The sequence below is a fragment of the Arachis ipaensis genome, chromosome B04 (genome assembly GCF_000816755.2).
Source record: "Arachis ipaensis cultivar K30076 chromosome B04, Araip1.1, whole genome shotgun sequence".
Taxonomy (NCBI): domain Eukaryota; kingdom Viridiplantae; phylum Streptophyta; class Magnoliopsida; order Fabales; family Fabaceae; genus Arachis; species Arachis ipaensis.
Genome location: NC_029788.2, coordinates 131,738,687 through 131,750,538, shown reverse-complemented (window position 1 = coordinate 131,750,538; position 11,852 = coordinate 131,738,687). Strand labels below are relative to the sequence as shown.

The following is an 11,852-nucleotide window of genomic DNA, read 5'->3' as shown; positions in this document are numbered from 1 at the left end:
ATGGTAATACTATATAGAAATTTAATTATTTTTTATATTGTAAAATTATAAAATTGTCGTCTATATATAAAATTATCGATATGACATAAATATAAAAGGCAATATGGCATAAGTTCATTCTATTATATATTAGCATTAATTTTTATATGATATAAATAGATGTCTATTTTCTTAAGATATAGATTATTAAATAATGTTCATCACATTTACTTTTCTTCGTTAGTTGGCAATCTGAATCCTTAACTAAGCATTACAAATCCATTTATAATATGTTAAAGTAGAAATCAAATAATTCCAGTGTTCCACAATCATTTTGGATATTTGACATGTTTTTTATTTTATTAGATAAGCTTTTTTTTTTTCAAAAAAAATAACATGGTTTTTTTTTCTGCATTATATCATAATAGGTTACTCTATATATACTACCATTACATATTTAATGTATATAACTCGGAATCGGGTATTGTATTTGTATGTGTGGCTGCAAGTCATACAAGCAGTGTGGATATCAATAATGAAGGAAGGAAACAGATAAAGTTGAATTTATAATTCATTGTGTATAGCATAAAAGCGTATATATGCTGCCAAGTTTCCCGGTAAATGATATATATTTGGTGGATAGATTCATGACCTTGCTTGGTGATCTTGGAATATATTATTCGCTACTTGCAGTACTGTGATGATGAATGTGATATATATATATATTGTGTGTATGTGTTTCACGATGACTATTGCTTTCACCTACCGGCAATTTATTATACTAACTAGAATGAGACTGCTCGATGAGCGACAGTAAATTAGTAAATTAATGATAGTATATAATAAATATTAAAATTTGTTATATTTTATAAAATTAAATTAAATGTGTAAATTAAAGTTAAATTTAAAAGATATTTTATTTAAAATAATTTGTAGTACAAAAGATTTGAATATTAGAATTGTATGTATAAAATAATATTTTTATTTAGTAGTTTGATTTTTGTATTTGTTTTAGTTGATGAACTTAGTCTTCTTATATGGTGTCTTCTTTTTTTTATTGGTTGTTGTTAGAGTTGTTACTTTCTTCTTTTTATGTAAGTTTTTGTAAAGACATGTTCTTTATAAATTGTTGAGTTATATACACTTTTTATTGTGTTGTTTGTTCCATCTTTGCAAGTATGTTCTTCTTCCGAATATGTGTCTTGAATTTGTATAGTTTTCTTTCTCCTTAATCTCTTGATGGGTATGTGATCTTCATCTAATGATATTAGTGTTGGCGAAGTTAGTTCATATAATCAATGAATAATTTAAATTAGAAAAAAAAAATGATGTATAAAATAACTAAAATAAGTGATTTTTTTTTAGTATTATCTGTTTTATTTGTTGTAATGAGTATTGAAGTTCAGTTCTTTTTGTTGGAACAAATGTCTTGGTAAGAGTGTATTGTTTAGAACTTTCTTTAAGATTAAAATCATTTATATTGACTTCAAATATAAGTGAGGTTGCACAAATTTTTCAATTGGGGTGGTGTTTCAATGTCATTAGTCGTTACTTTTCTGGAGTAATGCCATTAGATTTGAAACAGTTGTACCCAACAATTTTTTTTTGCTTCGCCATTAAATAGTACAAAAGTTGTTGTACCACTTTGATCAGAAACCTTTAATTGATTTCGAACCTAAAATAAGTATTGAGTCAGTAACTAATAATTTGATAGATGGGATTATGAAAAATATATAAAGTTACCTCATTGGATAGTGTGTGGTGTTTGATTACATGTGTCACAAATATAGTTATCTCCTTTTTCATATGCTTTTTTGTTACACTTTTCACATTCAACATAATTATTTCCATTGAGTAAGTTTGGGATGGTGTGTAGTTCGGAAATAAATTTTTTTGTACTAAATTTGATGTTATTTGAAGGAATAGTAATAAGAGATTTATATGAGTAGTTCAAATAGTATGAAATTTGAATATTTGTAATGTAAAATTTATTGTGATTAATAATATTATTATGAAATTTGTAATATGAATAATGTTTATTACATTGAATGAGTTATTTATAAAAATTAATAAATTAATTATTAGAATTATAAATTTATTGTCAATTTCGTTCTTATTTTTTGTAGTGCAAAATTTAAACTCATGAATAGATACATAGATACAAAATTATTAATATATGTCTCTCATCGTATAAATTCTTCATTTTTTTTTTATTTTTTTTACTGTGAGACTAATTTTATATACTTCTCACATTTGTAACATTAACATATATCAAAGTTTTTGTTTGTGTTTATATTTGCACTTTGTACGTAATTAACTCCTAAACCACAACTTAAGTATGAAACGTACCAAGAGCTAGAGTAGTTAATTAAAATTTTACGTAAAATTTAATGAGTAATTAGAGAAAGAGAATAAGTATAATTTAATGACCATATCTCGTATCTCTTATGTCTTCAAACTACTACACGTGGCCATACAACGTTACCCTAAAGCCAAAGCATGCAAAATAACCATCAAAACCAAACTTACAATTCAAGAACAAACAACATTGCCAAATACGTCACAATTAACTAACATATACCCCTATATTAAAATTTTGCAACATATACTAGTGTTTTGTCGATTTTTAGCAAATTGATGGTGGTTTGATATCTAATAGTCTGGAAACAAAATTTACTCCTCTTTTACAGGTACTAATTTTCTATAAGTACATCAAAGTATTTTAAATTAGACGAGCATCCAAATAAAAGGTAAATTAAAGTTTGTAAAAGAATAAAAGAAGTGAAAAACAAAACGTTCGAAAAATAAATTGACGGAAATTAAATCGAAAAAGGTTCCATTAAAATTTAAAAAAAAAGCAATAAAGATGCCTTCGACTGCGTCAAAGAACTTTGGGCATGAATCACTAAGAGAAAGTATTATGTTCTAATATTAATTTTAATATAAAAAGGATTTTTGCTTTTGGTTAGACTTAAAGGTTTCGTTAAGAGCAGCTTTTAGTGATTTTAAGGGAAATTTGATTTTGACTGAATAATTGCTTTTGTGATATTTTGGAAGAAGTCAGAGAATTGGTTTTAAGGAGGAACCTAAAAGTGGTTTTAATTTAAATGAATCGATTCCGTTTCAAGTGAATTGACTTTGGATTGGGTTGGGACTTGTGACTTTTTTATATGATCCGATTTTATAATAAACTCTGTTTTTATTTGCTTAAACCAATGATCTATGATTTTAAGAATTTCAATGAATTTTTAAGAAATTGAGATAGGTTGTCCTTCCCTAAAGTCTTGAGACTCGACTGAGAAATTTTATTATCAAATCCTATATTAGGATGAATGATTTTGAATCTTTCAAAGGAGATTTTAATTTGGCCTGATTTTGAAATTTTGAAAATATGATGCTGACGATGACTTTATTTTAGAAAAGAGAAAGTTACATTTGAGGAAAAGTGGCTATGAGCCTGAAAAGATTTGTGAAATGGGATTTTAAAGGCTAAAACCAAGGCTGGAAAGGATTGATTTTCGATTTCAAAGTAAATTGAATTGAGAAAAAGTGATTTATGGTTTGAATGATGATTTTATGAGTTTAATGATGTTGGATGGTGGAAGTGTTTTATGTTATGAGCCAGAATGGCTGTATATGATAATGAATTATGGCTGATTGTGAAATATGTTATGAGCCGGATGGTTGAGTATGAATATGAATGATTTTGACTTGATAAAGTGATTGTGCACTTCCAATTATCTGAGATACGAGTTTTTCTAGGTGAAAGCAGTGGCTAGCCACCACGTGCTCCGGGTTGAGACTCGATATTCTGCTGACCTTATGTCGTAAGTGTGGCCGGACACTGTGAAAGTTTCGGATGAGCTCGCCCCCGTGAATATACACCAGTGAAGGTGTTGGATGTGAATTATAATTATGATTGTGAATGACTTGAGTTGGGGATGCACGACAGAGGGACAGTCCAATGGTTAGCTACCAGGACTTGTCAGGTTGGCTTTATAACTGCTTGTTTGTGCTTGAACTTCCTACTTGTGTTTGCGACCGAAACTCTGTTGGATTGTGGTGGATTGGCTGATGTTGGATTGTTTGGGCCTAGGGCCGTGGTTAATATGAGATGGGCTGATGGTTGATTTCGGTTGTGTTTTTTGTTTAGAAAAGTTATGAAAAACTAATTTGGTTTAGCATAGATAAACCTTTTGAAAGGCCTTTGAATTTCTAAGAAAATGAACAGTTCTTCTTTCAAAAAGGATTTCAGTTTTTCTCTTATAGTAAACCTTTGCCTTTGAAAAGATGCATAAGGCGGTTATTAATCATTGTAACAAATTTATCTCGCGTATTCTATTATAGTAATTCTGCAACCCTATAGTGAGAACCCTTTCAAGAATGATGTACAAATCTTCTATTTTCAGGTTGCAGATGACGAAGTTCAGAAGATATTATTTATTTTTCTGTCAGATGATATTTTTGTATTGTTTTAATATTTATGTTTCCCTCGCTTTTAATTTTGCAAGTCTTGTATGAGGGATAGGATTGTGATGATATGTTTGTAAATTAATATATGCGTGTGTGTGTGTTTATATCCTGTGAGTATTGTAGCTTATATTGTAAGTCTGGATGTTTGTTTTTTTGGAAAGTTCGGTTAAAGTTTTATACAGGCTCATAGTTTAATATTAAATAGTATAAGAGTCGTCTTAATATCCGAGCTATTAAAGTGGCACAGGCGGAAGCGTGGCTTTTGGTAGTTAGGATGTTACACTCAGCTAGTTCGAAGGACAAGACCCATTCTGGTACCATTATATCATTTCTACATATATTCCACTTAAGTTAGAATAAATCTTAACTTATAACTGTGTACCTTACATATTAGCCCACTACTACTGCTCAATCAATTACCTCTCCACTGGCGCTTGATTAGCCACCTCAACAACAACGACAAGACCAGGGACAAACCACATCTCATCAATCCAGGTATCCAGGTTACAAGGTCTGTTGAGTCTCTCTCTAAATCGCTTTTCCAATTTCAACTGGGACATAGGTAGTCGACTTAATAAAGGAGCATACTCAGCACTCTCCAACACAGACTCTCATCCTTGGACATGTCTCTCCAACCAACCAGGTTGCGCTTTCTGCTGAATACCAGGTAGCCCCTGACTCTGACTCTCTCTCTCGAGTTGCTGAAACTACTGCTTCAGATTCTCCCCCATCTAGAGTCCTGTAAACCTTTCCTTCTCCTCAAAGAACCTCCAGTCCTCCCTAACGGGCTGAATTTCAAACTCCTCTTGGTCAAGGATCTGGAAATTTAGGTGTTTCCACAGAACCTACAAGTGCCACCTTGGCCAACCTGATTTCCATTCAAAATTAAGCTATCTAGAAAGACGAAGTGCCTATTTCTTCAGTCTTCAAACATATAATATATCAAATCAAATCAAATAATACTTTTTCATCCAAATCTTTTTCAATCATATTTTCTCAATCTTAAAGCATTTCAAACATATTTCACAATTTTAAAATAAGTGAGTAACAACAAATACTCCAATGCTTCAAAAAAATCATATTCGAATAAAATCAAATATTTTAAAATAATATAAAACTTCATCAAACATGCATATAGCCTCGTAAAAACATATAGTCTTATGTACATATTAAGATGAACTTAACAAAGATAAATATTTAGTTATAATAAATCAATTATTTAATCTAATTTAAAATTCTTTGATAATAATATGCAAGTGTAATTATAAGTTTAAAGCAATGTATATCAAAATAAAATAATTAAAGATGCAAAGCCAACCAATTATAAATATAAAGCATACTCATAATTTAGTCCAAAAGATCGAAAAGATCGAACCCAAAATGCCAAATTAAATGGCAAAAAAAGTTGGAATAAGATAAAATAAAAGAGCGCAGAATAGAATTGGACCGAGCCAATGGCAGCAACTTCAATTCTAATAGCAGCAGCAACTCTAACAACAATATCACGGATGTAATCTCAACTAACAACAGTAGCATAGCTACCACTTCTAACCCGTAATAAACAACAACAAAAGCAGATTAATAAAAAAAAGACAGCACAAAAATAGAGCGAGAGTGTAACGTAGATAAAGCGGAACAGAAATGGAAAGCGATGTGTACAAGCAGAATGGATTTTGTTTTACCAAGGTAAAGGAAGAGCAGTGGTGGCTCTTGACGGCAACAATTCCGACGACTCTGGCAGCAACTTTCATGGCCCCAGAGACTCCGGCGAACAATGAAGAACCAAAAGCAGAAGCAAAAGAGAACAATCTCTTCTCCAGTCACCTCCTCCACCTGCAACCGAGGCAACCGCAATGACAGTGGAAGAACAGAAGGTTTGCTCTGTCTTGCGGTGTGGTGGAAGGCAGCAGCAACTCAGCGACCTGCTCCAGTAGAGCTAGCTCCCCTTTCTCTCTCCCGTTCGCGCCCCACCTCTCTGCCCTGCTTGGCGACGACGATGGCCTCAACCGGGACGGCGACAGTCTCGATCAATGGCAACGGCGGCGGCGGGACGTCCTCCTTCCTCTTATCCGTCGCGCGCTTTCCTCTTTCTCCATGGAAGTTCTGCGACCTCACTCTCTCTCATCTCTCCCGCGCATCTCTTCCTTTTTCTCTGCGACAGTGACAGTGGCGTCCAGCCCCACCAGCGTCATCCTCCTTCTCCCCCTCTTCTTCCTTTCTTTCTCCCTCTCCGTTTTTCCTCTCTCTTTTTCGTTCTTTTTCTTTTGTTCTGACTTCAGGGTGTGTGCTTGTGTTTGAGTGAGTGTGTGTGGGTTTAATTTAGAAAGTAGGGTTTGGTTTGGAGAAAAGAGGAATAAGAGTATTGTAAAAATTTTACAGTAGCATCCTTTTTGTCCAAAGAGAAGCGAGTCCCAGCATAAAAAAAATGAGCTATACCCAATCATCAATACAAGACCAAGAACCAAGACAATAACGAACATAATTATTGTAATCAGGTTCAATAAAATGCAAGTCGAATTCCGGGGAATGCATTCGTTCAGGAAGGGACTGCAACGTCAAGCCAAAGCACTCACGAAAGGCAGCACGCCGAAGTCTAGACATCGCACCAACTTCTAATGTAACACTTGAGACACGCACATATAACATGATTAACACTTGAAGCTGCGGAAAGCTCCCAGCCCCACCACAATGAAGGACATCTTGGTCACATTTTACGTCGCTTAATTTTAAAATTTGAAGGCTGCGAATCCGTCCCAAAGCATTCATGTCTTGGTACTTCAAACCCTTACACCGTTTCAAGACAATCTTGCTAAGATTTGACGGAAATGTAATTTTACCTAATGGAACTCTTTCAGAGATGTCAAACATAAGTTTCAGTTTACGTAGTTCGCTTAGGCGGTGCAGGCTCCTCAAGTTTTCGTCTACTAATTGACATTCGTCTTCACTTATCACTAAACCCAGTGCTCTCAAGTTGGGAAAGTAGCCATTGTTGAGTAAGAGCCCTAGTTGTGAATCTGCATACACAAAAAACAGGGTTTGGAGATTCTGCATTCTATCTTTTACCCTTTCATCTACCAATAAATGCTCACCCTTTTCCATACGAAAATGTCTCATTTGCTTTAACCCCTCATCAACACTTATTTTCTTTCCCTTCCAAATGCGATTTACTTGTATTGTTTGCAAACTCTGAAGCTTAAATAACCGATCTGGAACAGGAAAATCCATTTTCAAGAACTTGAGGCTTTTCAACCTCTCCAAGTCCTCAGCATTCTTTTTCATTGTTAGCGCCACACACAATCCATTCAAATATAGCACATTAACTGGGAAATCTTCTGGAATATGATTTGACAACCCACAGTAATGTCCATAAACGAACAAGGAACAAGTGCTTGAATGATTACATGTTAACGAACATGCATAGGATCCTTTGTTCCTGGAAAAGGACAGCCTGCGAGCATTGTTACTGTTATCAGGGTTGTCGTTACTCACCAATATGCACAGTTCCCGGATGAGATCGTGGATCTGACATGTTTTCACGCCTTTGCCATCACTCTTCCTCTTCACAACTTGTACCAAGTTACGATCCACTAGCTCCTTCAAGTATTTCTCACCAATATCCTCAGGTTCTATCAATCTTCTTCCAGTTTGGATTGGCTTTATGAAGTCTTCTGATATCCATAGTTGGATTAAGTCTCTCACCAGAATCTCTTCATCTTCAGGAAACACCCCAAGATATAGGAAGCATGGCTTCATTTTCTCAGACAGATCATCGTAGCTATACTTCAATATCTTCATCATATCTTTACCTTCCTTGTCTTCAGCAACAGACCAATAAGGGAGCAGGTTCTTGATTTCTTCCCATGCATCCTCTTATCTCTCCTTCTTCGCGACAATCCCGGCTGTGGTTTTGATAGCCAATGGTAAACCTTTGCAGCTTTCGAAAGCAATTGATCTTCCAATAAGCTCTAAAGGAGGACACTCTTCTCTGCCAAACACCTTATTGCGAAACATTTCCCAACTTTGATCTTCATCCAACAAGTGTAGTTGGTGGTGAGGCTCCTTTGACCTTGCATAATTCGCCATTTGATCATTACGAGTAGTTACTAGTATCATGCTGCCGTTGTCGTTATCCGGTAAAGGAGCCTTTAGCTTGTCCCATACGTTTGCTTCCCAGAGATCGTCAAGCACTACCAAATACTTTTTCCCATTCAAATGGTTTCTCACCATATCTTTCAACTCCTCTTCACCTGCATTTTTATATTCAGCTTCGGGTACCTTCAAACACTTGAGAAGGTTTTTGAAAACTTCCGTTGGCATGCACTCTTTGGAAACGGTTGCCCATGCGCGGCAAGGAAATAGCTCTCTGGCCTCATCGCTAGTGTAGACCTTCCGGGCAAGTGTAGTTTTGCCCAACCCACCCATGCCAACAATGGAAACAACATTCCTAGCAGAATCTTCTTCTTTGAGTTGATTAATTATTACATCCAAGTCTTCCTCCAATCCCACTACATTTTCTTCCATCATAGTAGAGCTTCCTCTGTTGCCTTCAAATTCACCTTCATCGAAGCGATATTTCTTAATATCAACACCAGCATGCTCATCCAGCACATCTTCATATCTTGTTGTTATGATGATCCTACTGCCAGGACCAAACCAATCAATTTCTCCAGCTAGTGAATTCAGTTGTTGTATATTATCAACATCATCCAAAACCAGAAGAACTCTTTTTTGGCCTAGTCTTCGTTTTATTTCAAAAGATCCACCAAATGTGCTTCCGATCTTATTCTTTACCTTCTCTTTCATCTCAGAAAGAAGCGTTTTTCTTGTAGATCTTCTAGGCCAGCGCCACTTGCATTTGTTTTCTTACTGATACTGGAAAGAAAACTTGCAGTTGCAAAGTCACACCTAATCTTGTTATACAACTCCGCAACAAATTGACTTAGGTCACCATCTCCATGAATTCCCAGCATCAAACGGCTAGCATGAGATGAACCAATCTGTAGAAGTGATTTTGCCTCTTCAAGTTTAGAATCACATCCAAGTGGATGGTGAATATACAGAGGCAAAGGAGGAAGTCCTTCTATGACCTCTTGGACAATCTTGTTAATAGCCATACCAAATGGTCTGCAAAGAACATACACATTTTCTTTGCATTTTAACTTGTCTTCTTTTAATTTATAGAAATATATAAAATACTAATAGACAAATGAATCATAAATAAAGTAGCTACTCACGTATTCTGATCACAGCGTTGACCATAAATCTTGCCTACTTGAGACAAGGCTGACCTCCAAGCTTCCAACTTGTGATTGTATCGGCCTTTTTCTTGATGATCAGTCATGGCTTTTGCATATTCATTGAGCTGGTACTGCACATCTGATCTTTCCACATAGTAATAAACTGGTAACACTGGTCGCTTCCTTCCGTTCTCTGAACACTCCATGATCTTGACGAGTTCATCAAGGCACCACTTAGAAGTTGGATATTTATCACAGAGTACAAGAATTGACATCCTTGATCTTTCAATTGCTTCAAGAAGAGCACCTTCAAGTTCCTCGCCTATTCTCAGCTCGTCGTTATCTCTGAAGGTGTCGATTCCGTTGTTGATCAAAGCATGATAGAGTGCGTCTGTGAATCTGAGTCTTGTGTAGCCTCTAAAGCTCAGAAAAACATCATACTTGAAATGTGAATATGGTGTTGCACCTTGATCTGATGATGAACTTGCCATGGCAAGAGTCTTTGGAAGCTTTGAAGTTCAGTAATGACTAATGATGCTCAAGAATCAACAGGATAGAAATTGAAATGGAGATTAGGTGAAGTCTACAAACAAGCACGGAGGAAAATTTCTTTGTAATTGCTGAGTCTAAATACTATAATTATGATTATATTGAAAATCATTCAAATGATTATAAAATAGTATTGCTAGCTTTCAAGATTAATTGCTTTCCCGGTGCATTCTTTATTTACTACAATTTACACTAGCCGGTGGATTGACTTCGGCCGGGTCTATTTGGTGATTAGTGATTAGTGGCGTGTTGTTTTCTAATTGGTCAAATTTAAACTAAAATTTTATTCCCCATGGATCAAACATAATATTTTATGATGAAGCAATACTACTCTCTTCTTCTTTTGAAAATTCACCTATTTTTTATTTACTTTTTGCACTCCACTAATTTTATTAAATTTTCATTATTTTTTAAAATATCGATCATTAAATATTTATAATATTCCACAAAATTTATATATCTCTTAATTGGAAATCTAAATCCTTAACTAATTAAGATGAATATTATAAATTTGGTTAAGAATATTCGATCTCATTATCAGCAAAAATTATACGTCCATGTGTAGGGATGTAAATAGGTGAAGCCTGTGTTACTGTTGGAATTTGGCATGTGACATTCAGATCTTTGAAGGTGAAGTTCAGTTGTACAAACACCTTTTGGCAGTAGATACTAGAAAGTAGAAACAGATAAAGAATCGAGACACAAACAGGTGGTAGTTACGTACGACGGCGACGGAGAGGTAGGCCATCCAGATCTGTATATCCGTTTACAGTGAGCTTGCAACCCTTCTTGAGCTCAACATTTCGGAGGCTTCTTTCCAATTCGTCGGAGGGGCCAACAATATCCACCTTTTGTAAGGTAGTTAAGGACCAGAGCTGTTTAGGAAGCGCAGTCACTCGAAGACACTGCTTCATCACCAAACACCGAAGAGGAGGCATTATTTCACCTCCGTCCAACACACCCCGGTTGTATCCAGATGAGTATTCGAGTTTCAGCACTTGAAGCCGTGAGAAACCTCCGCCCACGCACGAGAGAGGGACCTCATAAGACCCTGAATATATGCTTAAACTTTGCAGGTTGGCTAGTTGCCCCAAACTGTGCATCGCTCTCGAATCCAACTCCCCACATCCCGACAAGGTAATCTTGATAAGATTTGGCGGGAAAGCGGTTATTGCTTCTGATGATAGGCAAAAATCATTGCAGAGGAGTTTTAGCCTACGGAGCTTGCTTAGGTACTTGAGGCTCTTTAATAGTTCATGCAGTGTTGCAGAAGAATAATCACTTGTACAAGCCTGGTATGTTTTCTTCTTGCTAAACCTTGAGAACAGAGAATCTGTATCATCTTTACGTGAACCGTACTTCAAGGCCAGTTTTCTCAAGTTGGGAAATATGTTGTTGCTGAACAGAGATGCTATTGTTTGATCAAGAGCCACTCCATAGAGGGTTTGGAGGTTCCACAATATTGTTGGTGCTTGTGGTGCTGCTGGAGGTAGCTTTGTGCTGCATCTCACATAAACATGTCTCAGTCGATCAAGCTTCCAAAATCCATCTAGGATAGTGAATGGCGCCCAAACCTCCAAATCCAGTGTTTCTAACTTTGGAAGGTTCCAGATA

General features: G+C 35.5%; 1 protein-coding gene and 1 pseudogene across 1 annotated transcript; both read right to left on the bottom strand.

Moving 5' to 3' along the window:
* Positions 1–10,199, bottom strand: part of LOC107637430 — a 14,992-nt pseudogene extending 4,793 nt beyond the window's left edge.
* On the bottom strand, positions 9,683–10,180 carry LOC110262362 (toll/interleukin-1 receptor-like protein). Its single transcript, XM_021122671.1, has one exon. It carries the CDS (start codon positions 10,178–10,180, stop codon positions 9,683–9,685), a length of 498 nt encoding a protein of 165 aa, XP_020978330.1.

Bases quoted from the DNA above. Each gene is read 5' to 3' on its own strand.
- LOC110262362 (XM_021122671.1), bottom strand. From the start codon at position 10,180: ATGGCAAGTTCATCATCAGATCAAGGTGCAACACCATATTCACATTTC.